The sequence below is a fragment of the Patiria miniata genome, unplaced genomic scaffold, assembly GCF_015706575.1.
Source record: "Patiria miniata isolate m_02_andy unplaced genomic scaffold, ASM1570657v1 HiC_scaffold_10, whole genome shotgun sequence".
NCBI lineage: Eukaryota > Metazoa > Echinodermata > Asteroidea > Valvatida > Asterinidae > Patiria > Patiria miniata.
Genome location: NW_024037048.1, coordinates 9,812,941 through 9,840,415, shown reverse-complemented (window position 1 = coordinate 9,840,415; position 27,475 = coordinate 9,812,941). Strand labels below are relative to the sequence as shown.

General features: G+C 40.0%; 1 protein-coding gene and 1 pseudogene across 2 annotated transcripts in view; both read right to left on the bottom strand.

Annotated features, from left to right (window-relative positions):
* LOC119737506 lies at positions 1 to 27,395 on the bottom strand (annotated as a pseudogene).
* Positions 27,359 to 27,475, bottom strand: part of LOC119737513 (sodium/calcium exchanger 2-like) — a 37,790-nt gene continuing 37,673 nt past the window's right edge. The window contains exon 6 of one of the 2 annotated variants that reach the window (XM_038211946.1): positions 27,359 to 27,451. In XM_038211946.1, coding sequence (XP_038067874.1) covers positions 27,403 to 27,451 — 49 coding nt within the window. In that variant the 3' untranslated portion in view covers positions 27,359 to 27,402. The remainder of the gene's footprint in view (positions 27,452 to 27,475) is intronic. The other variant, XM_038211937.1, reaches the window with a different exon arrangement.

Below are 27,475 nucleotides of genomic sequence, written 5' to 3'. Positions count from 1 at the left end.
AACCTACTTATTGTAGGCCAAATCTTATCTGATTGTCAAAATTCAAGAACTATATGAACCAAATTAGGAAACTCATAGCTGCAAACTGTTGTAAATTTATATGATATCGTTGTAACGTTGATTGCAACAAAATGTCATTGCATACATGTATTAACAAATTAAAACACTTAATTTTTTGTTAAAGTTTTAAATTTGATTGTAATATAGGTATTTTGTTTTCAAAACAAGTGCCCTTACAAACTTTTATATATTTTAGCACACTTATTTGTTTTCACCCAGCAATGTTATACATGTGCAAACCATTTTGGTCTAGTTTCTGAACCTTGACTGCATAGCGAGGATATTATGTAATTTTGCCTGAAAGGAACCTAACTGATAGGCTTAGAAGCCTTAAAGACGCCTTTCCATATGCACGTTTTCAGTCCGTGTTGTGTCCGTTGCATATACGTTGCGTTCGCGATGCGTTTCGCGCGCGTGATTTACCTTTCCATATTAACGTGAAGTATGCGCAATGAAATTGGTTAGCAAGGTAGGAAAATGAAAACGGCAAGCCGTCAAAATTTGAAATGTGTCTACTGGTTGCAGCTGCATGCTTACAGGAAAAAAGTTCATTTCAGTAAAAAATGAAGTCACAAGGTTTGGGTCCATGCAATTTTCCAAAGCAAATTGCTTGCAATCGATCCGACGGTTTGACGGCAACACGATAACGGCCGGGTTATTGCGCTTGTGCGAAGCATTGCATATGCGTCAAAATCAGTCTTGGAGCGATTTTGACGGGCGATCAGAACGGACACGCTGTGTTTGTGTACATATGAAAAGGGATGTGTGCTACAATATGAAGTCGATTTTTGTGTCCGTATAAATCAGGCATGCAACATGGAATTAACAAAAAACGAGGAAATACCAATCTTTACAGGACTTTGTACAGTGTTTTTCAATTTTAAATGGCAAAAGTCTGAGGTGGAAAATGAGAAAATCAGCTGATCCGAGGAAAAGTTGCATGCCTGATAAATGAAACACATGAACGCAGACTTAACGGGGGAAAAAATGTGCATATGGAAAAGCGCCTTAAGCCGGGGTATATTTTGTCTCCAACTGGGGGTAGATTTACAGCGTAACGTCGACCACAACCCACAAAGGTTGATGCTGCACACTTTCATCTAATTAGCTCTCGGGTACGACAGGAGACGGCAACACAGAATGCATCTGTTGTCAAGCAACACTTCTAAATCACAGTGTACGCCTTAAGACACATGATTGTGACGTAGACCAGCCACAGGATGGCCAGAAATGCTCCCGACAAATGCTTCGTGATCTTGGGGCCTCCTAGCTCACCTCCAAAAAGCTGTCAAAAAAAAAGAAGCAAATTGTATGCAGATGTACGTGTGGTGCAATTTGAAATAAGAATGATGGATTTCTTAAAATTGTGACACAGGTTTAAATTCAAACACCACTGCAAGGGCAGATCCAGGGGGGGCCAAAGGGGGCCATGGCCCCCCAAAAACGAAACCAATTTTTTTTTTTTTTATGTGACATTGCAATAAGGCAGGCAATGAGTACACCACCATCTTTTCCTCACAAAAACATTGGTTAAAGTGGTCAGAAATTGCCTCAGATCGCACCACAGAGCATCTAGAATCCAAAATTTTTTGACCCACTTTTTGGGGGGACAAAATTTTTTTTGGCCCCCCCAAAAATTGTGTTCTGGATCCGCCCTTGCACCACTGCGGACTCTCTTTTAGTAAACCTGTCCCAATTCTTAGTCTCGGAGGTTCAGACAGTCACGTACGTGTGTGGAGCCACACGAATGATATCTGATATATCCAAGCATGCAAATTTTATGCGACCCCGCGTGCCAGCTAATTGGTGTCGAATTTAAAAACTTTTAACGTCGTTTTGATCAGAAATATGGACTAAGCTGTTGATTGGTCAATTTGGCTGCCACGTTTTTGTAAAACAGCAAGGGGTTACTGAAGACCCAATAGAAGGCGGCCACTGAATGGTCAGTATCTGTACGTCAAGACGCAGTCTTGTTTTGCATGATTTATTGCCAAATCTACACGAATATCATGCAATTTCTCCTCGCAGTATCTTAAAAACCTCCGCACTCGGACCAAAGAAAATTCTGAGCCTATGCTGTATTTGAAGTTATTAATACGTGAATCAGGTATGCTTGGAACTTCCTGGGTCCAAGTGCCAAAATTCCCAAGACTCTACCGCACTTGCCAGGGATTGGAACCGACTGGATCCAGGGAATAACATCCGATTTCAGCCTTAAACCAAGTCTAGGTGAATTGACTCGGTCACTGACTCGAGTCTGGAATCTCACCAAAATCAGACAAAGTTCGCTGTCCCGTCCCCCCCCCCCTTTTTCCAATCTCCTTCTTCACCTACCTTTCTTCTCATGATGAGTATGATGATGCAGAGGGTCCCGATACCGGTGAAGAGGAGTACCGACATGAAGAGGTTTCCTTGTTCTATCCTGAACGGTCCTTTCTTGGTGGCTAGGTTGTACATGACGCTGATGATCCACGGAATTCCCAGGCCAAGGAAAACGTTCACGCTGTTACTTCCTGACGTCACAAATATAAAAAAAAATTGAAGGGAATTAATGTACAACATTTGCTTTTCCTGAAATTTTCAGAAATGGATGGATTTGAGGGTTATTCAAATATTGTTCCAATGGGCTGTGTTTTTGTTTTTCGTGGATGCGGGTAAAACCAAGAAAATGAAAACGTAACACATCGCAACTCGCGACGCGTCATAACCGACAACTTTTTGTTGAATATCAGACGACTGTACGCTGAATAAAAAAAAAAAGAAGCAGTCACCGTGTATACACCAACGATGCATTGCAGGATGCGTCGCAGCTGCGAGACATTGAAGGGATATGACGTGTCGCAGCGCTGCGATGCATCGTAAGTTACGTGATTTTCGTGAAAACGGGTGCAGCATTAATAGACGGCGCTATGGCGGCACGCTAATTCATAAAAAGGCCACACTGTACGCTGGAGAATGCGGACCAACGAGTCTTGTGTCTTGTACTTTTTAATGCTTTTATACACCTATACCAAATGCAGAGCCAGAACGCGAGTCACTTTCAGATTTTTTTTTTTCATGGACGGCTTTTTGAAAACGCAGAGATCCGCGAATATGGGGAACAGTCTCATGACTGTCATTTTTACTCACCAGCCAGTGGCGGTTCTACGGGGGGGCTTTAGCCCCCCAAAAATTTGTCTACCGCCCCACCCCCCAAAAAAAAATTCCATAAAAAAATTGCATTCAATAGCAAAAAGACTGAGGGATGTGACGTACATGCAAATGGTCTCCCCCTAAAGAAATAGTCGTGACAAGGGTGCATTTGTAGTTAATATAGTGTGCCTGATTGTGGGATTTTATTGGCGCTCCCCATTGAAAATATGGCACAAGTCCCCCCCCCCCCCCCCCCCCCCCCCCCACACACACACACCTATTGATTTTTGGAGGCTTAAGTGTCCGGAGAAAATAACCGATCTACATTTCAGCACGCCTCCCTAAAAAAATTCTGGATCCGCCCTGCTAGCCCCCCCCCCAAAAATATTGGCTCTAGAACCGCACCTGTCACCAGCCGGACTACTTTAGAGAATGGTTTTGACTAGTCACCGCTGTTTTTACTCGCATTTGGCGAGCGGACTACAGCTAAGGTCAAACCCTGCATGTAAGGGTTCTTTCCAAAAAATTGAATTTCAAAAAATAGGAGAACAATACAAGGCCCGCATGATTGAAGAAGTGTGCGCATGTGTGGGGGTCTGCGTAAAAGTCCAAATTTAGAGATGGGTACGGGAGGGCAACCCCCCCCCCCCTTAGATTCGCAGCCATACCTGTGATGTTCCCAATAGCAGCGTCTGCATACTGGTCGTGAATGGATGCCGTACGACTGGCGAACATGTCCGGTACGCTGGTGCCCAGCGCAACGATGGTGATACCAGCAACGGCTGCCTTGAAGTACAGTACACAGCTGAACAGTGTCGCAAGCTAAAAAAGACAGAAAAAAAAAATAACAACTTTTAATCTCTGTAATACGCATTGGATGTAGTTTTTCTTCAGGTTTTTAATGCACAATCTTTCCGTTTTAACAGTATTTGTGAAAACATGACCTTAAAGTTCACGATCCCTTCACCCATATAGTGTGGACATTTCGTTGTAAAAAAAACCATGTAACTCACAGTTTTTCAACCTGAGTTTGTTATCAATTTTTGCCAATCTTGGACGATTTACAGTCTTTAGGCCAAAAAAAAAAGTCTCCGGTTTCTGGTATGCGCGCGCGTCGCCGTAGCCATGCGCGTCGGCAAAATAAAAAAGTTTTTTTTTTAATACAAGATGATGTCTCAAAACCGCTAAAACTCACTGGTTTGACTGGAATCCTGCTGCTGCACAATTTTAACGTGTTTTTAGATGGGGTTATGATCAAGAATAAGCTTTATGTGGCCTCTCTGGACTCCCATATATTTGCACTAAGTTTAGTCGGGCACCATTTGCAGTCATCAGCCGACATTTAAAGCCAAAAAAAAAAAAAAAAAAAAACAGGTAAAAAAAAAAAAAAGCCGCGTCGCCGCACCACTTTTGGGGCAAGCTCCATACCAGAAACCGGAGACTTTTTTTTTGGCCTTAGTAGCAAACGGGGTATCAAAATGTAGCTAACAACATTCCCCAAAGGTCTATATAAATGACGATATCATAAGACGATCAGATTCAAAATTATGACCCCTCCAATAAGTGTGAACTTTCTTTTTTTAATTTTTTGCGGTGCTTATAAAAAATCTGGATGCATTTTACCTGTTCTACTATTGCAGTGAGTACACCTATGCAGGCTAGCGACAGAATAAAAGCTGGCCATCCGCCCCATATACTCCTGAAAAATTGGAAAATAAACATAAAATAAAATAACAGAAGTAAGTTTTTGCACTTTTAAGGCAAATAAATTTGGAGGAACATTGCGGGTTATAATTTTAAATTTCATTCAAAAGGGAGGGTTTTTTGGGGGGGGTTGTCATTTCTTATACGTGTTGTTAGATTCATGAATATTTTAAGTTTTAGAAAAATGTTCTTTATCTTTCAAAATATTTCTTCAGCTCAATTTTCAAAGCTCATCAATTATACAAATTTCAGAATAGTCCTCTAGAGCGGCATTTAACCAAATAGTATCAGGTTCGACCAAACTCTACTAACTCAAGGGTGGATCTCGGGGGGGGGGGGGGGGGGGGGGGGGGGGGGGGGGGGGACCTTCCCCCCTCCCAGAACCCAACTTTTTTTCTTTTTTTTAAGTGACGTTGCAATAAAGGCAGGCACTACGTACACCACCATCTTTTCCTCCAAGAGATTTGGTTAAAGTGGTCAGAAATTGCCTCAGATCGCACCAAAGAGCACGGAATCCAAAATCTTCCGGGGCACTTAAGCGGGTCCCGAACCCCACGTCGTTGTTTTTCGGAACCACTTCTTGGGGAACCAAATATTTTGCCCCCCCCCCCCCAATTCACATGGATTTTTTTTGTTCACATGCCAACCATGACTTTAGAGGACAGTGACATCGGAGCATAGGACCTGCATGTGTACACTAGATACCTCTCCATTAACCCTTGCATTTTGCGCTTCCGTATACACTCCTTCGACCTTTTACAAAAAACATGAAACACAGACATAGCAGACAGCGTAGGATCTTTTAATATCCGCTCCGCTCACAAGTACCCCTCACCGGCAAAGAAAGTACAGTTGAGGGTGACCGACCGACGCCATATCTTGCCTGACTGCAATTTTGCCGCGACGGTGGCCACCACTAGCACTGCGTGTAACATAGTACAAATCCCCTGGTGTACGTGCGTCACACACAAGGAACGTCGCTGCTATGTAAAAGGGCGCCCTCTTTTGTTGGCGCACGGAGCCCCGTTTATAGAGAGATTAAAGAGATATTTGAGGAAGTCTTTGCTCGATCATCTTCTTACCTTGGTGGTATGAGTGAGAAGACGACTTTCCAGAGGAATGTGATGAAATGAAAGAGATAATCGATCTTGGCTGGCGGGATCTCGTTGCCCTCCTCGTCCTTGTCGCCTCCTACATTCATTGCACTGAGAAGGATAAGCAATGATCAATAATCAATCAATAATCAATAGTCGATAATTGATCAATCAGTTTATCAAGAGACCAGCAAGAAATTATCAAAATTGGTTGCAGAATCTATCAATCATCAACAGTCAATAAACATGGAAGAGAGAACCAATCCCTTGTCTTGTAACCTCCTATCATAACACTGTAAAGGGAAAACCAATCAATCAATAATTGATCAATAATTGATCAATAACCAATCAATAATCAATAGTCAATCAATACTTGATCAATAGGTTCATCATTAAACATGGAAGAGAGAATCAATCCCTTGTTTTGTAACCACCTCTAAGGAAAAACCTATCAATCAATAATTGATCGATAACCAATCGATAATCAATAGTCAATCAATACTTGATCAATCAGTTCATCAATAAACATGGAAGAGAGAATCAATCCCTTGTCTTGTAACCTCCTGTTATTTGCACTGTAAAGGAAAAACCTATCAATCAATAATCGATCAATAACCAATCAATAATCAATAGTCAATCAATACATGATCAATCGGTTTATCAATAAACATGGAAGAGAGAATGAATTCCTATTGTCTTGTCACCTCATACTGTCATTATATTACACTGTAAAGGGAAAACCAATCAATCAATAATTGATCAATAACCAATAGATAATCAATAGTCAATCAATACTTGATCAATCGGTTCATCAATAAACATGGAAGAGAGAATCAATCCCTTGTTTTTTAACCTCCTACTGTCATTACACTGTAAAGGGAAAACCAATCAATCAATAATTGATCAATAACCAATCAATAATCAATAGTCAATCAAAACTTGACCAATCTGTTCATTCATAAAAATGGCAGAAAGAATCAATCCCTTGTCTTGCCACCTCGAACTGCATCATTGGTTATTGATCAATAACTGATCAATAACTGATCAATAACCAATCAATAACCAAACAATAATCAATCAATAAATTAGTTCAGCACTGGACAATTGCTATGAGGCTACTCCAAAATGAACATGCACAGTACCTTTTGATTTGGCCGAGCCATGTTTCTTCCTCTTCTTCCTCGTTTTCGGCTAACAGATTGGCCAGACGCTCCGAAATGTCATCTTACCACGAAACAAAAATAACCAAATAATAAAGGAATTGATCAAGGGTAACTTTAGCCCCCTATATATTCTGTGTTTTTTTCTGAATTAAATAACAGAATACAAATTAAATTCAAGGAACATCTGGTACCCTGACTTGCTCAAATACTTGACACATTTTAACTTCGAAGTCTCCAGACCAAAGCGCCTGTTGCTATATCGCGTGATTCGGGGCAAACCTTATGCTAGCAACGCCCAGCTCCAGCATGGCCTGGTGTCTTTGTGCCATTCTCGCCCATTGTGAACAATGTATTGATGCTGAGCGTCTCTTACGTAACTATGCAAGAGCTTGCCCCGAATCATGTGATATAGCAACAGTGTCTTTGGTCTGGAGATTTCAAAGTTAAAACATGCCAAGCATTATGAGCAAGTCAGTGTGCCAGATGTCATTCAAATTTAACTCGCAAAGGCTATAGGTTATTTGCAAATGGCTTATTGGACAAGATGACTGCGTTTACTTGATGCTATAACTACACATTCCCCCTCCCTCCGTAATTTCTTGAAAAATCAATATAATGAAAAAAATTTAAAGTGAATCACAGAACCCCCCCCCCCCCCCCCCCTCCAAAAATTGAATGTGAATTCTCTTTCAGATTGATAATGCCATTAAATTTGGTTCCATTATTCGGTCAAGCCGAAATATCAGTGACTCTAAATCAGAGAAATGTAAAGTCAATTTTGAACTTACCGAGCGCAAGATTAGCCACAGCTGCACTATGTTCACCTAGCTTAGCTCCGAGGCTGGGGTTTCGTATTGTAAGCACAAAGTTCTTCGGATCCTGAACGGTGGACAAATAAAGACAAAGGTTGTTAAAGGTATAGTCCATCATTTGTAATTTGTGCATTTTGTTCGTTTGAAGCAACACAAGTGCATAAATTTCAAATTTTCAAAAAGTCTAAAATCACGTTATTTAAAAGTAGTTTTTTAAATATTGCAATTTGTTGCAAGCTGTTCTAAAACTCCTTCCCATCTGCACTACTGAACAAGTTCACGAGTAAAACCATGAATAGTTACGAATAATTGAAGTTTTGTGAATAACTAATGAATATGTACATGTATGAGCATTGCTCCGCCCACCTTGGTTTTCCTATTGACTTCAACCTCGATCTGCTTGCTGGTTTCCCCGTGCTCAAAGAGTAGCGTCCCCGATGTTGCCCGGTAGTCTGCTACACTGGTATCCAGCCCACCACGCGCTGTGCCATCCCTGTATTCAGCCAGAAACCCAGAAATTTGAAGAAGAGTTGTGCACTATCAAACATCACTATCAGAATTCACTGACATAAATTATGCAAATAGGCCAACTGGCGAACAGCGCCGCTCGATTACCTAACATCAGACAGGCGCAATAGAACAAATGCAACGATAAGGGAACCCCCGGTTTCCACGTTTTTCATTGGTTGTAAGTAAATCGTGACATTATAAACAGGACTCGTATATGCTACTCTGCATCGGGAGTCCTGTTTATTACGTCACGATTTACTGTGTTTTGTTTGCTGCCTGCAACGACGACTTATACACAAATTGTACGTTCGGGTTGAAACAGGCATAACAGGACTTGAAAAACAGCTCTCAAAAGTACCTTTTGTACTCATTTTATGACAGAAACAATAGTCGTTTTTATTTCATCACACCTTAGGCTACATATACCCGAAAAATGACGGAAATGTCTTCGAGCATTCCACAACCTCTTTAAAACCTCAGAAGTACTGTATCTACTCACATTGTTGCATACTGTATTGAAACTGTGCCGTCCGAGCCGTTTGATCTTAATACAGTCGCCGTGACGATGCCTTTCTCCAAGTCTGCGGCATAGTTGGCGCTGTCGAAGGAAAACTCACCAGGAACTGGAAAGATGAAGACAATACAAAAAAAGGTAGAAATGAAATTGTTTAATTGTTTTTAAACAGAAAGAAGTTTTGAAGAACTAAAAAAAAAAAAATGTTAGGGTTTAAAAATGTCAAGAGCGCAATTCAAACGCTATCCTGGTTTTGAGGTAGCAGATCATGATTTTGACGTGTGACTAAGAAAAGCACGTTAGGAGCCAAGGCACGCAAAAAGCACCTTTGGAGATTATCGAGTTGAAAGGTTATGTGCTGCCATTTCTAAATGAAAAATCGCATCAGGCTGAAATTTGGGCTCATGAAAGTCGTTAAAACTTAAAATCATAAAGTGCATTTTATTTCAAAATATTACTTAATTTTAAAGTTATTTAGTTTTTTCTGTTTACAACCTTTTACCGGGAACTCCATCTGTCTTAAACTTGAACTCGCCCTGCATTAAACGTGCGCTTAAGCGGCGTGTCAAATCCTAACGTCCTTTTGCCGGGAACAAACTTGGCTTTGCGTGTGGGACATTAGGGCACTTGGAACATTTTTTGTTACATTATAATTACACGCTTACGACCTTTTGCCGGGCACAAATAATGAAAAACCTCCTTTGTTTACTGTTAATTACGTCAGAATGACGTAGCCCCTTGAGACAATATGTATATCAAATGAAAGATATTTCCAAGCTTAATCGATTACCCGAAAAAAAAATCCGAATTTGACCTTTTGACCCATTTTTTGCCCTATGACCTTCTTTCGGCACCCAATGACTTATGCCTTCAGTAAAAAAAAAAAGGGTAAGAAGCTTCACAAAACTGTTTTCACCATTTACAAATAATGTCCACATTGTCTTCAAACTTTTCACACATTTTTGCTCACTAAAATTATCAACCATTTAGTAGCCTTCCAAAAATAAATGAAAGCCCTCAATTTTTGAAGACCAGTGATACACTTAACTCTGCTTAAAAAATCATCGAAAATTGCATAATTTATCTAATCTGATGCTCAACCTGTATAATTTGTTTCTGCCCCAGCTATAACAGTAAAGGTCTTACGACCCGACCTCACAGAATTCTTAATGAAGCTTGGACATTTTGGATGAACGTTTGAACCTTGGAACTCTTTCAATTTTTTAGCAGTTGAAGCTTAAAGGTAGAGTATATCATTTGCAGCTATCCAAAATGTAACTGACCAAATTATTGTTGAAAAGCTTACTTGGCTTGAAGATAGTAATGACACTAAACTCCCTGTGAAATTATTCCTTCTGGCATGCTGTCATTTTGAAGGAAACACTAAAAGAAGGTCATTTCCAAAGATGAGTCAAGTGACACATTTTTGGGAAATTTCCTTCAATAGTAGGTTTGTAGTTGGGTGAGCGCAAGCGTTGACATGATGTGCAGGCATGCTATTATCCGTCCGTTCACAGTGTGACATCGCGCAGCTGCAATCGGTTGAATGCGAACGTGTTCTGGATGCTGATTTCGGGCGCGATTCAAAACATGACTCGGCAACTTTGGAATTGAAATCGAGATCCTAGAACATTGTTTTAGAATATACAGCATTCACACTGTGAACGTCTACCAAAAGGAAAACGGTGCACTAACAATGAACATCCATTGTTAGTGCACCGTTTTTCTTTTGTTAGATAGCTGGTGCTTTTGGCCATCAAACTGTAACGAAAAACAGGATTAAAAACTACGTAAACCAGTGCCAAGCGAGGAGGATGACCTTGTTACCATGGCGATGTACTCACCATCGTCATCAATTATCGTGACCGGGTCAAGCTGGGGTCCCCCAGGGCACCCCCTCCGTCGGGATTCTTCAAGATAACGTAGAAGTCCATGTTGTTCTCAAATTGGTTGTCGTTGATGATGGGAATGGAGATGGATTTACGCCACTCCGTCTCTTGAAAGATCTGGTAGTATGGGAGGAGCACACAGAGCACAGGATGCGGAGATGCGGAGAAGATCAAAACAAAGTGAGGAGGACTTATGATGCCTAATGGCCAAAACCAAATTTTCAAATTTACATCTTCACAAAGAAAATCCTTTCATGAGAGAAATGTGAACAGCACCTATCTTTCTATACCCACTGCAGGATTTTAATAGTATCTGACATCCTAACTTTGCAGAGATCTGACAACTTAACTTTTGACAAAGATCTGACATCGTAATATTTCACAAGGATCTCATGTCCAATTTTTTTGCCAGAGATCTAATATTTTCTTGCCAGAGATTTAACAGTCTAACTTTTGACAAAGATCTTACCTCCTAATCTTCGACAGAGATCTGACAAACTAACTTTCTGTCGGAGGTTTGACATCCTAACATTTGACAAGGATCTCATGTCCAATTTTTTTCCAGAGATCTGACAACCTTTTTTGCCAGAAATCTGACAGTGTAACTATAGACAAAGGTCTTACCTCCTAACTTCGGACAGAGATCTAACAAACTAACTTTCTGACTGAGATTTGACATCGTAACATTTGACAAAGATCTTGTGTAAAAATTTTTTGCCAAAGATCTGACAACCTTTTCTTGCCAGAGATTTGACATTATAAGTTTTGACAGAGATTTAACATTCTAACTTTTGATATGACAATCTTCCAAAAACATCTAAGTTGAACAAAGAAATTGAAAGGAGTGGGGTTTGAACCTGCGACCTCCAGATTGCCAACTCCAGTGTTCTACCAACTGAGCTTTCCAGCCCTCTGTTGGCGGTTCTCCAACTTGTCAATGTCTTTGTTCGTTGTGGTATATTTGAAAATCTCTACTATGGACAGTAGTCTGATGTCGTGTGACTTTTTCACAAAGATTTGACATCCAAACTTTTGACCTCGATCTGACAACCTAATTTCTGACAGACTTCTTACCAGGACTCCTTGCGTGTATCTGAATTCCGTCTCATATTTGGCCGTTCCTTCTCTTGTCTCGTACGAGATGCTGACGACAGAATTGATGTAGCTATCATCCTCTTTCTTACTGTTGTCCTCTTGAACTTCATAAGCTGCTGCTTTCCCGTTTTCCTGCGTCAAAAAAAGAAAATTAAATGCCTGTTCAGAACGATTCTCACATTCCGGCGAAAATGAATGACCAATTTTCAGAAGTGAATGAACATTTCAGGAAATTGCCCGGGAAAACCTATAATATACCAATTTTATGTTTGACTTGAAATCATGATATCATTTTCTTTTTGTGCCATAGACATTTTTTTATTAAGGTAATGATTATGACCAGCAAAAGATGGCAAGCCCTATTTTGTATAGAAGTTAAATGCATGTAGGCATTCAAGATCTAGGATATGAAAGCCCAATTAATAAGCTTTCTTTTAGTATAAGAATCATTAAAATCACTCACATACTTATGCAGTTATTAAGGAGTTTTAAACACAAACACAGTTTTTTAACCTCGTCCACGGATCACAATAAAGGTAAGTGATATTTCAGCAAAACAAAAACTATTTACATATCAAAAAAACACATAAAAACACTCTCATAACCATGATAACTGGCACTTAACATTTATTTAAAAACCTGCTGCTTCCAAAGTTAAAACATGCTGAATAATTTCAAGAGTTTATAGTCTTGCCCTGCCTTCTACTTGGCTACCCGGGGACTTATGAGATTATTCTGATATCATTTTCAGGATAGGACATTCTTTTTTTTACTGAAAAAAATCACGTACCTTAATGTGATCTGTGGACAAGGTTAAAAAACGGTGTTTGTGTTCAAAATTCCATTGCTGGAAATTTGCATAAGCAATTTGAATAATTCCTGTACTAAAAGAAAGCTTATTAATTGGGCTTTCATATCCTAGATCTGGAAAGTGCTACGCGCAGAAGTTCTGTAAAAAAAAATAGGGGGCGCCATTTGGGTTTCTTCTTTTTTTCTCACTCTGAACTGTCAATACACAATGTGTTTTTTTTTCTTGCACTTCGCAAAGAAGAATATAAAAATACATTACAATGAAAGCATAATTCTTAATGGATGAACCAAAAACAAAACATCTTAGTTTAATCACCCCAAAAGACCTTGCTACATTCCAAACCCGTTAATTTTTGATGAACTGGAAGGAAGAGAATTAATGATTTAATCATTTTTTTTTTCAAGACAAACAGGAGAGGAAGGCTAAAAGCATCGAGACAGAGTGCCCGTTTCCAATGGCAACCGATGCGCGGGTAAAAAAAAAATGGATCCATGCACCAAGGACGTCTTTACAAAATTAGCTGTTACCATGGTGACGATATCAACTAAATAATACAGACTAATTAGTCTGTCGTGTTGAAAGCCAAGGCATATCGTCGTTGAACCATGATGCTTTGTACAATGCCACTAGCTGGAAAGAGCACATGCAGAACTTCCCCGAATATCAAATTCTAAATTTTACAAATTTGGGAAAAAAACTACAAAGTGACGAAAGCAATCAACAACTTTAATTGTACCATCAGAAATAAACAGCCATTTCTATGTTAAACTAGTGCATTTTTCCCTGTTATTTCACATATATATAGCAGGCTACCAAAGCAGTTTTCATTATCAGATGTCTTTAGAATGGAGTAAAAAAAGACAGTCAAAAATTAGGTACCTTTACATCGTTTAAACATAACAATAGAGTAACACTATACAAGATACAAATGTGACCTGCTGTGGCAAAATGAGGAGTGTCCCCCAAAACCTTGTTTTGAGCATGTCTTGAATAATCTGCGCCTGAAGTCGGATATACAGTGTCTCTCTCAAAAAAAAATTGCAAACAAAATAAAAAGGATTGCCAGACGTAGAATGTAAAACCAACATAGATAATATAGATATGGTTTGAAAGATACGCCTTTCCACTTTAAAATGAGACATCAAACGTCCACATCTGATAATTTTTGACAGAGTTGTGAGTAATTTTCCAAGAGAGGTCAAATTGACCATGGGACCAAGTTTTCAAATGACTAATTTAGCTTGATTGCATCACATGAATAACTTTAAAAGTAAAGATGGGGGTTATTCCTCATTATGATATGGCAGGTCACAAAATATGAAAGCCGCATTGAAGTGAACAAGATAAAGTGAAAGATGAATAAATACACAACAACAGTTAGAATGGAATATGATATCATATTTTATCATTAAATGGATTCAAACAGGGACTCACTCATAATAAAACATTTATGATAACTCAAGCCATTCTCATTTTCACGAAATACCAACGAATGCGCACGAATAATGAATCAACAGTAATGAGAATTTGTGGCAGGTTTTGAAGATAATCAAAATGTCAATGTTGACTAATCACATTTCTCTAGATCCCTGTAATATTGATTTCTGACAGATACTCATCTAGTCCGCTCCCTCGAGTACGGGGTCACTCATGAACAAAACAAACAACTAGAGGAAACGACTTTCGTTGAAAATTAATTTGTGTCGCCGCGGGCGACGACTGCTTTATGATTATGATCATTACCTGCTATAAAGCTTGTTTTGTTGGCGCAATAGTCGCCATAGCAACAGTGCATGTTTGAAACGACAAAAGCACTTTCTGCAGTGTCATGAATACATGTATGGTAATCCTTCAATGGCATTAAACTCTTTTATAATGTTTTACACAGGCAGGCAAATCACAAGACAAATTGGTGTGAGATCTTTATTTTCAAGAATTGCCAAGACCATTTTGGGACGATATGTGGCCAGAAATAGTCCAGTACAAATTCTGGCCATGGGGAAGTATTAGGGCTGTCTAGTTTCGAATAAGTTAGTATTCGATTACTTGAAACAGCATTTGACCAAATATTCGGATATTCGAAACTGCCAGCTGCAACTTCGTGCCATGCTAGTCAAAAGTTGCACGCAAGAACGCACAAGTTAAATTTGCGTGTGCCGCACGATATGGGCCAAAATTGCAGTATTATGAGTGCGTTCGATTACTTCCCCACGTTTACTCGTGGAGGACTTGTAAAGACTTGTAAGGACTTATGAGGACTTGTGAGGACTTGTGAGGACTTGTGAGGACTTGTGAGGACTTGTAAGGACTTGTAAGAACTTGTAAGGACTTATGAAGACTTGTAAGGGCTTGTGAGAACTTATGAGGACTTGAAAGGACTTGAAAAGACTTGTGAGGACTTGTAAGGACTTGTGAGGACTTGTGAGGACTTGTAAGGACTTCAAAGGACTTGTAAGGACTTATGAGGACTTGTAAGGGCTTGTGAGAACTTATGAGGACTTGAAAGGACTTGTGAGGACTTATTGGAATTGTGAGGACTTGTAAGGACTTGTATGGACTTGTGAAAACTTGTGAGAACTTGTGAGGACTTGTAAGGACTTGTGAGGACTTTTTGACTTGACTACAATACAGTGGCAGAATTTGGATGTTATAATACTTACTAAAAACTTGGTTACCGGTATGTACTGGTTGCCAACAACCAAAAATGTGTTGGTGTTTTTTTTTAAATTTGTTTGAACAAGGAGTCCTCAATTTCCAAACATATCTGTGGACAAAAACTTGAAATTGTACTCACCATTAGGGCACCATTACTCTTCCTGAAAAATAAGTAAACAAATTGAGAAAAACAATTATTGGTGATAATTATCGAATATTTTTTCAGCTTTTTTTTTTGCAATATATATTTTTCCCCGGTATAATTTCCAGGGTGAATGACAAAATAAACACTTTAATTGATCAACTCTCCTTAGCTCACCTTTAAAAAAAAAATCATATCAAATGATATTTTAAAGCCTGCCTAAACGTCACTCTGTTCGGACAACACAAGCACGCACAAGCACGTCACCCTGCGAAATTAAATCTTCACTTCAAAGTTGAACTTTAATTTCTGAAGTGTCACGCGGAACCCAGTTGCAACCGTTATTGCCCTAATGTACAAGCACATATACACGTACATATACACGTACATGCATCTATGAAATTTGACGCTCAGCACACACAGTTGATTAGCTGATAAATAACCAATGCGCAAAGTACAATCACCGGCAGGCCCACTTTAAATCTGGCTTAACCACTTCAAAATGCCACAATTAAGAAGGACTGTCACGCCATACATGTGTAGTGGTTATAGGTCTGGGGTTAGTTAGTCTGTATTGCCAGACTGTGTATTAATTACTGTATCTGAAACCTATCTGTCATCTTCAAGTAAACTTGAATCCTCCATCCTGATTGGTCGCTCCATGGCAACAAGCCGTGCTACATATAACCATGTAGCACGGCCACGGTCAATACCGCACTCCGCGTATTGCACGTCAAGTTTGCTTGAAGATAAATTCGTTGTCCCGCTCACGCTCGTGGAACACGGAAAATGTAGTGTGTCTGTGTCCCACACAGACGCACTACATTATTCCGTGTTCCACGGATAACTTGCGCTCGCAAGATAACTAATAATAGACACTGTGAACATACATGTAGCGCCCTCACTGCAGACACGCTTTTGTGCCTCCTTGACCCATGACAAAAACTACCCAAAATGCTTTGCGTTTCCTGACAATATTTCGTCGGGGAGTTGAGCCATTGTTATAAGCGTCCTTGGATTGGGCACTGAGCGCAAGCCTTTGGCTAAAATTATCGATTGACACTCCATTAAAAAAATCAAGGATTTCATTATCAGCGGAAGTTTTCGAGATTTGTCCACTACATGTACTGTCAATTTATGCTAAAGGTCGGAGCTGGCAATGCCCGGACAGTGGCATAAAGATGACTTTCTCTCATCAACTGAACGAGAAACAGTCATTTTCAGACGGACCTTGGAAGAGATAGACAGAAGAGGCTTCAAGATGTTTTCACATCAGAGGGGGCAACAGTCAAATTCATCAGAGAACTGTGGTGCCATCTGATGAGGATATGTAATCGTGGTCAGATGTATATTTGACAGCTTGTTTTGTCTTGTGGACGTTTGCCTCGGAAAATAACAGATGGCATGGTGACTACATGATTAATAAACAACCAAACTGAAGCTAATAGTTTAGCTAGTGTAATTACTACAAATAACAAGTATTGCTTTATGTAAGAAGTATTTTGTCTTTAAAAAAAAAGAGATCAAAAATGTTTTTCTGAGGTAACACAAAAAGAAACCCAAACTTTTATGAAAGGTAACAAAATATATCAAAAATTTTGTCGAATGGGTTTAAATTAGTAGCTCTTGGACATTTTGTTTTCCCTTTCAAAAGTTTCTTTTTCTGCTCCAGGATGTCCCTGGTTCTGCCTCAACATATTGACAGTGATTGCTGGAGAATGTTGCAGGATTGAGGCAGTGGTCACCCCTCCAAGGACCACACTCAAGAAATAACAGGATTTTGCAGGAATGGGGCTGTATGCTATTTTTACATGAAGGCAGTTGGAGGATTTTGCAGGATTGAGGTTACATCCTTTAGCAAAAGTGCCGAGGGAGTATAGGGTTAAAACGAATGACAGGATTCACATGATAAATCCTTTTTCCAGAAAGGGCTCATTTAAAAAAAATGAATTGTAACTCAGTTTGGATTTGAACCAAAGATAAGATTGTCTGTCAAGAGAAAACACCACGAACGAGAAGATTGTATGCGTCTGCGATGCATTGTTTTGAGTCCACGCGATGTCCGTGCAGCTGCTTCATCCAAGAGGATCGATAACACTAAAGACCCTGAAAAAGTCAACGACCGTAAAACCGTGGATATTGACACCCTGATGGGCTGAAACTTCATCCGTCCAGAAGATCACGGGAATTCCCATATCCTCCATTCCCTAAAGGCCTACAAATCTCCAATTACTGTAGACACTCAAGAACTGATTGCTTTTTTCTGCATTTCGCGAGAAGATCTCGGCAAATCCGCAGATAGTGTAAGACGATAGTTGCAGACTGGGGAGGGACAATCCAACTCTTAGTTTACGCCGTTAGCTCTAGTTGGACAGATCATTATTAATACAGATGAAAGTCTCAAATCTAGCCCAAATATCAGGTCTTTGTGTCTAACGGGCGTCAAGCTGACTTGATATGTTGAGCTCATCGAAAGCAAAAAAGGAGCATAAGCAAAGGCCAGGAAAATCTTACAGAGATCATGGTATTGATCTTTCGGTCTCAAGGCAAAGAAGTTTATTCCACTGACCTTTCAATTTGGCTGAATTTTACTAAGCTTTTCCAGCGGTTTTGTTTGTCACAACTAGAAGCTCAGTTATGGTCAGATGCTTTTCGCCCACTTTCAATTAAAAGTTGCCACAAAGCCGTCATCAAAAAGAATTTGACTTTCAAGAAAACAGTGGGGTAGATAGGGCAGACAATTGGGGGATTGTGCCTTTGATGAAACAAGCATGGCATTTGGCACACATTTCAGAGTAAAGATACTTGGCTTTATAACACCTCACCCACAGATTCTGTGTCTTGATTGGCCGAGAGCGAGTCACATGATACTTTCTATTTTTGCTATCTTCTGTGTACGGCAAAAAGTACTATACCTGTAGCAACCAAAGTACTATACCATTAGCAACCAAAGTACTATAGCCACGGCGTGGTATTTGTGTGCAAATGCATGCTGGTGTGCGCGTTGCGCGTTTTGTTCAAAAGAGAGCGCGCCACAGAGTTGGGTTCAAACATTTCGTGAAGGGGTAGTTTGGAAGAGAGAAATACATTTTCCACCAATTTTGTATTGAAATTGAAGCTTATTTCAACTGTATTCAGATTCAAATAATTTAAAATGTTAAAACCAAGCAGAATCTGTGGGTGAAGTGTTATAAAACAAATAGTGAATGCTTTATCTCATGTTGTAGTAAAACTAGCCTCCCTCAGTGATCCATGGAGCATTCTATTTTCCCTAATAGAAATAGAACTTCCATGGATCACCTCGGGAGGCTAGTTTTACTACACCACTCGAAGCATTCAATATTTGTATAATAGGGCCATCGCAGATTTGACCTTTGAAAAAATATAGGTACATTTGTAGAATATACAAGCAATTTTCAAAATGATCTAAATGGTTACCATTGCTTGTTATTCTACCTATATTTTTTTCAAAGGACAAATCTGCGATGGCCCTATAGCCAAATATCTTTTTCATGACATACTCTGACTGTGCGCCTTAAATGCCATGCTTGTATCATCAAAGGCACAATCCCATCGCCTATCAGCCATGCTATTAACATGTTTGGGGTTTTAGTTTGATAAAATGCACGCACTAATAATGTAATTCTTTCCTACATTGTATAATCATCACATTTCAATCGCTACAAAATGTTAAGACTATTTTGTGGAACCTTGACTGCAAGAATCCCATGTCTATTTCTGCATAATTCCGTACTCCTGTTTATTTTTCCCCCAATAAATTTTAGATGTAATTTTGTTCATAAATTTCTCATGTACCATTCCATTAATATTCTAATTTCCCTTATGAAGGGCCAAGTGTGTCATCCGAGATGCACATATTTTAGTCTTCATCAGGTGTAACTTTATACTCCTTTTTTAATTAAAAGGACTATCAGATTGTTTTCTCCATTTCCAAAGGTAACTTAGTAATTGATTTTTTTTTTCGGAAGTCTCCTGGGATAAAAAAAAATATACCAGATATATCAGCTTTCTCATTAAATTCCTACTTTTTTACTTTAAACCACACAAAAAAAGACGTCTTCTAAAACAAGGCAGAGAGAAAATCCTTCCACTCTTTGAAGGAAAAAGGAAAATTATTTCATGGTTGAGCTCTGGAGTTTGTCTCACAAGAGCTGTGGTTCCAACCCCTACTTTATGCAATCAAAATTCCATTTTTAAAAAAAAAATTTCTCACATTCGAATGCTTGGGAAAAGAAGCTCATCACAAGGTCATCACCTGTCAAAAGCCCATCGCAAGACATGAAAGGCCCATCACGAGTTAACCATAAGCGTGCTTCGAGTCATCACAAGCCCATCACAAGTCATCACAAGCCATCAAAAGCCCATTGCAAGCCATCACAAGCCAATCACAAGTCATCACAAGCCCACCACAAGTCATCATCAGCCCATCACAAGTCATCACAAGCCCATCACAAGTCATCACAGGCCCATCACAAGCTATCACAAGCCCAATCACAAGTCAATCACAAGCCCATGACAATCAGTCCCCACAAGCCCAGATCTAGCACAAGCTCAACAAGTCTACCACAAGCTCAAGTCATCACAAGCCCATCAAACGTCACAACATGCCAATCACAAGTCATCACAAGCTAATCACAAGTCATCACAAGCCAATCACAAGTCATCACAAGTCATCACAAGCTAATCACAAGTCATCACAAGCCCATCATCACGAATTATCCATTGCCAAATCAGCTCGCAAGCTTTTCAGATAAATTGTGACAAAAGAAAAGGTATTGTGGTCTTATTGTCCATCCAGTTACTTGTAAATTTATATGAAAAAAAAATCAAGTTTTTCGACCACGACACTGCAAAGCAGCCAAACATAATCCCATCGCGAACGTTTTTGCCCGTCGGCAGAAGGGACAATTAAAACAAGTCGCACGCAACGCCTGATTTCACCTTGATTTCCGCTACTTCTGTTTCCATCAGGCGAACTCAGCCCCTGACTGGTATGGTCTGCGTAATCCGACAGTTAAAAATCTTCAAAAATTCACACTTGGTTGGCGACGAGTGCTTGCCTTTGCTGTCCTTGCGCGTCCATCCTCTAAATTAAATTCAGTCGCGGTCGTCAGCAGTTGAGACGTGCTGCTCCTGACAATGTTATCCCCGCTGTTCGCTTTTCTGAAAAACCTTCTCTGTAATTCTTATTTTACAGCGAACAAAGGTGACGTGTTAAAATGGCCAAATGAGGAATCTCTACTATTATAATTTTTGTATCCTCCTTTGAAAAAAAAGGAATAGGACTGTTTTCAACTAGCTTGTTTTTGGTCTCAAGAATTTCGCTGTCATTGTCTTTTTCAGCTTTATTAAAATTACTTAAAGGTACAGTCCATCATTTGCAGCTATTCAAAATGTAACTGACGTAATTATTGTTGAAAAGCTTACTTGGTTTAAAAATAGTAATGGCACTAAACTCCCTGTGAAATTATTCTTGCTGGCAAGCTGTCACTTTGAAGAAATCAATGAAAGAGGGTCTTTTCAACGATGCGTTTTAAGATCCAATTTCAAGGCTCGATCTGCTAACCTGCTTGCGGTATAAGTGTATTTTACAGGTTAGCGAGGAACTTTGGCTTCTGCGCATGCGTATACATCCCGTAACTATTAAAGGCTTACAGGGTTAGCACAGAGTTTTTCTGCTAGCACAATTAGCACAAAATGGTGATTGTAAGCATGGAATAGACCTAATGACGTCACTCTTTGCTTACATGTGCGCTTTCCTATGTGGTAGACGGTCCCCACCTTCGTCTGGCATCCCGACTTTGTTCCCACAGGAAAGCTCATATGTAAACAAAGCATCCGTGAAACTGGGGCCTGGCCCCACATTATGAATTCTGTTAAGCACAGAATTAATTTCCAAAGCAAAATTGGGCTACCAGCCAAACTGTCATGCAATGTCTATTGATCCCGACTGGTCCTCGTCTGATTCACACTCAGCACACAAATCTGCTCAGCGATATTTTCTAATCAGCTCGGTGAGTTTGGGCCCAGAGCTGTAGATGTTGAGGAATGAAAGTTGGATTGCAAATGACACCAATATCAATCGTCAGCTTGATGTGTGTATATCTGCGTACGAGTACGTGTTTATTATACACAATCTCGATGCATGGCCGAGAACACACTATAATCACACACAGTCCATTCTCTGTATCATCATGTGTCATCAGGAAGGTGTTTATCTCCGGTTTCCTTGACATGAAACGACTGAGAATATTGTATTTCCCCTGGATGGGATGCCAGTCATTTGCCTACTCCCAAGCTAATATCTGAACCCATTCATGCTCCTGGGTAGAGAGAGGCAAGTTGGGATAAAGTGGCTGGCCCAAGGACACAACATATGGCCAGCAGCAGGATTCGAACCCTTGACCCTCTTACTTCTATTCCCCGGATGGGATGGGATGGCAGTCCATCGCAGGTTACTCCCCAGCTTATGCTGGTGCCCTTTTATACTCCTGGGTGGAGTGAAGCAAGGCAAGTTGGAGTAAAGTGGCTGGCCCAAGGACACTAGGTATGGTCAGTGGCAGGATTTGAACCCCTGACCCTCTGATCACTAGTCACAACCTATAAATGTTTGCAAACACCTTTCCTCCAAATACTGGCTTTAATTTTGTCTGCTTAAAACTCTTTTTGATGCTCTGCGGTACTACAGGGTACTACAAACTGAATAAAAGCGAACATTTTTAGCACAACTTTCTTTCTACCTTAATTTAAAATCCAAATTCAGAATTCTTAAAATAACAGACACAACATTTCCCCCTGAATAGGCCTAACACGTTCAAATTACGACAACTCATCCCACCAGTTCTCGTAAACAAAGGCAAATTTTCCAGACCCTCAATTTCTCACCACAATATTTGTCTTTCTTCTCTGCCTGCGCATTCATCAACTGATACGCATCAACGATCAGAAGTTGTCAGACCGACAAGTTGCTCTAAACACTGTCGCAGAGAGGGGATACCAACTATTTACACAAAGACCCCCCCCCCCAACCCCCAGATTGAACTCTTGTAGACAACTTAAGAGCTGAGGTAATAAAAAAATATGCCAATCAGTCCAGGTCTCAGCTACATACTGGGGAAAAATAATATTTGTTTTTTATAAACCGAAATTGACATACTCTCAGCCAGAGTTCTGATGGTTAAAAAGCGTCATCAAGTGCATGCTTAGGTATAGGACGACCGTTTGGAGAAGCAAGCGCAAAGGTGAAGTGGCCGATATTTTGCGCGTTACCGAGCGTCGCAACAAAAACAAAAAACATGAGTAATTGCTGGCCAGCTGTTCAATCGAATGGTGGATACATCCATCGGTTTGTCAGTCCCGCTGACGAAATTTGATTAAAAAATAAAATATGGATGCTAGCAGTGGGGCTGACTTTACCAAAGTGCAACACTTTTGAACATCGCGTCTGCCTGACGACATCTGCGAATGACAATACCCCACCTGGTAACCAGATGACAACATTTGCTGCGTTAAATCAACATCAATGATCAGCATACAATGACATTTCACTTGCAGTAGAATCTTTTTCTAATTTTTTTATTTTGCTTTTTTTGTACATAAGTCTTTGTTCCTGCAAACAAAGCCCTTGCGCACTGCAAGATCATATAAATTGGAAATTATATAAATATTGTTTGTGAACAAACATGCCATTGTGTGACAGGAAGAACTGACAATTTCTCCCGATGTCTGGAGGAAAAATTGAATTTGACAGACGCGGGAACTGCACCTCTGAGACATATTATCAAACAAAGAAGCTGATGCGTCAACATCGGACATGAACCGCTACGGTGGAGAATATTCTTTTCCCTCTAAACAAACTAATGTTCCAGGAAACTTGGAAGGTTTAAATATTTGTATTTTGAATGAAAGGTTTGATTAATGTTCTCAAACAGCATTTCAGGGCCGAATAAGCTGGCAATTTTTGACGACAGACTGATGGTTTTGTCAACAACCATGACCATGAATGCATGGTTGGACCATCTATGAATTTGACCAGTTAACGCGGAAGGCCATGTCAACACGATCTGGCACTGTATATTCGCAGTGGCGGGTGACTGGTTAAAATCGTCAAGCTTTCCTTGAGTTTCCGGTGGTGGACGTGTATCCCTTCACGTTCCTCGCGTGCATAATTGACTGACATCAGAATTGATTGCTTTAATTAAGCGGCAATAAAACAATGGGCATCGATGACAAGACGATAAATCAGCTCTTGAATCTACAGAAGCCAACAGTTGGATTGTGTACAAATACCGTAGCGCTAAAGCGATTGCAATGGCCAATAAAAAAAAAAAATTGCCCATTACCCAAAACAAAGACGTGGGCTGCACACTATCTACAGCTGTATAAATGGTATGGTACACGGTACCTTGTGGAGACATGTGCACAATAGGAAACAAAAGATTGTATACCTCTCCGCAGAGCAATTTCTGTCGGTGAATTATACGTTTCCACAAGGTTATCACGAAACAGATGGATTTTTACTCGAAAACTAGGAATTTCCAAGGTGTGTTGTTGATCTGTTGCAAATTGAAGTATTTTATGTAATGGATATTAAGTCTGAATTCCAGCCCAGGAAATTAACTCTGGTTATGAAAAATAGGAGCATTTTGAAAGTACACTTTCAAACTCGCAAATGTTAGTACACGAGAACAAAGACATGACTCCACAACGATACAAATTCCAGTATGTGTGCATGTGTGGCGTGTTCTGTCTGAAGTACAATGTACCAATGTTTGTAATGCTTTCATTGGCCCAAAATGTGTCCACATGTTATGAGTCTAGTAGCAGCGAAGAAAAGAAACATAATCAATCTATTTGTTGATAAAGTGTTGGGAGAAAACTGGGGGTGGGGAACTGGGGGCAAGAGAAAAACTTGGGGGCAAATGCCCCCCCCCCCCCCCCCCCAAGAGGGAAAGGCATTTTACTGATCATGTATTCATCAAAATTTGCTCTTAAAGGGAGCATGAAATGACTTTTTTCTTAGGAATACATTTTGTGCAACTTTCTACTCCTTTTGAATGTATGAAAACTCATGTGACATCCCTTTTTGGTTAATTCAATTTAAAAGTACGTGCTTTAAACAGATTAATTTGTTCATGCTTTTCTGGACAACTGATGGTGATGTTGTCATTTCAGGAAGACACTGTTCAGTTCAGGGAATCTCTGTTCAAATTGTGAACCCAAAAAATGGCTCCTTGAAAACGTTTGCGGGAAAAGTTTGCTCACTGGCTTACAGCCACGCACTGACACAACGACAAATCACCAAAGAAATTTTGTTTTTACGACAGCAAATATCAGAAAGTCTTGCAACATGAATGCCGAAATAGCTGTAATATTGAGATTTCTGCCGGAAACGACATCACACTTTGCTCATGAATATGGAAATGTGCATTAGCATAACAACCGAAAAGGCACCAAAATAACCTTGAAAATGGCAAAACGAAATTGAAAATATAGTTCAATGGGACACAAAGGGCATTTTCAAGGACTACGTTGACAAAATTTACATTGTATGGACCCTTTAAGATTTCCACAGCTTGTCAGTGCAAAAGCACTCAATACTTGTCTCTGAGTGCTCTAGTACCATTGCAGGTGAAATTTCTTGGACCCAAACTTCTCGACCGTAAAACGTCATCAAACAAAGTAGAAATAACCCAAAGGGAATATACAACATTTGCTTTTGCTGTTATTTTCAGAAAAGGATGGGTTTTTTTTGGGGGGGGGGGTTAAGTATTCTATAGCAAATATTGTTATACTGACTTGTTTGACGTTTGTGTTCGTAGATGTTGGAAAACCGAGAAAAACAATCATGTTCCTGCAGTCTGGTTCCTGACCCCACATAAGATGAAACTGAGCAATTTATAGACGTCGGGGGATTGTAAGGTCAGGGAACCAGTCTAGCTGGCTTGTACACGTTCATAGGTGTACAATCGATTGCAAACAAAATGCGGACTAACTAAATATGGTAAATTGGGGACATTATTTGAAAAAAAAGAAGTTTTTTTCCAACCTGGTCGGCAAGCATTGGGAATCGATTAAAAAAAAAAACTTTTTCTTGAAAATGTCAGCACACCAGGTGCCATGATTTTACAGGTTGCTTTAGACTGTCATTCACTAACAGTCCAGTAAAAAGGTATTTCATAACAATTTGTTAGTTTTGTTTTCTGATGTTTGCAAATGTTGTAGATGCCCTTTAAATTGTAAAACAATAAATATTGGACGTGTACTCACGGAATGGTTCTGTGGAATAACACGTCCACTTCAAGCTTCCCGGCACTCTCCAACACAGAGTAACTGGACGCAGCAAATGTAAACTTGCCTCTCAAATCCTCTGAATAAAACAAAAGCAAAATTGTCAGAAATATTTGTTGAGATACAAGGGGGGTATTGTTGAGATGTAAGGGGGGTATTTACCACCCCCCCCCCCAATATTTTGTAAAGACTGCCCTTTTATATTCAAATGCATTTTTTCACCAGGTTTTACCCCCCAATATTTTGTAAAGAGTGCTTTTTTTTAACAAGTGCCCTTTTTTTCTGAACAAGTGCCCTTTTTAAAAGTATGTGGTGGCCTTTTTTGGTACCATCGGCCGTTGCGGGTGCCTTTTTTGTTAATTTTGAGCATGTATCTCTGTTAGAAGGACCATATATTTTCCATTAGTGTGCATAATTGAATAATCGTCAGTTTTGAACAGCGTCCCCATCGACAGATGGTAACCCCCCCCCCCCCTTATTTGATTTTACGAAGGCCAAGTATCCGGGAGAAAAAACGTGTCTACATTTTAGCACGGATGTGCAAGTGCCCTTTGCAAAAAAAATTTACCCCCCAATAAAAATGACTGTGCTATTCCACTACCTAAGGCTGGATTTGATCATCTTGTTGATAAATTTAAACATTAAACTGGCCTGATATTTCATCTTTAGCAAGGACATCTTCAGAGGTAAATGACAGAGGAACAAGAAACAAACATGTAGGGGACGGGGGGGGGGGGGGGGGGGGGGGGGGGAGTGGGAGAGGGGGAGGGGGGAGCAGACCAGAAGTGGGTAAACCCTGCCGCACACAAGAGCTACGTGCAGTGAAAAAAGTCAAATTCGAGGCTGTTAGCTCAGCACGTAGATCACAAAATATCCCCGTGTGCGGTGAATTTTTGCTGAGTTTTCTGTCTTGCGAAACCGTGAGACAAATCTATCCTGTTTGATTTCTTTCAAATCATGAAGCGAAAAACTCACCGTGTGCGGTCAACCTGAGCAGCCTTAACTAGCCAATGAAAGCACGTTATTCTCGTTTGTCGGTCGCAACAAACGCCAGCAGGCTTTATAAGATTTGCCCACAAAAAATCTGAAAATCATGTGTAAGGAGTACATGATTTCATTGGCTAGATTTTTGTCCAGGTGAGACAAAAATCACTTCTTTTACATAATTGGCATATTCTCAGCAACTCAACGTGCTGTTTCCATGATTTTTTTTCAGTATTTGAAAGAAAATTCTCTCAGCTTGAATCTGATATCCAAAACATAAAAATTCACCAATCAGTTTTTAAAAAAAAAGGCAAACGTTTCAGGGTTGCATTTTGGGGGGTCACCTTGTTTACTGGCCCAAAATGGGTCAATGATCGGGCACACAATACAAAAACAATTTCGTTCAAAGGCTGAGAAAATATCTGACCTGTTATGGGAACCTCCGAGCTGCCATCTTGCATCGTGCGGACTTTATCCACTAGCTCCATCAGGCGGGGGTGGCTCGCAGAGGAAGGCTTGTACCCGTTCACGCGCTTCTTACCCCCAAGATAGAACGGACTGCGGCGTGCCGAAACCTAACCGTGAAAAATGGAAAGAAA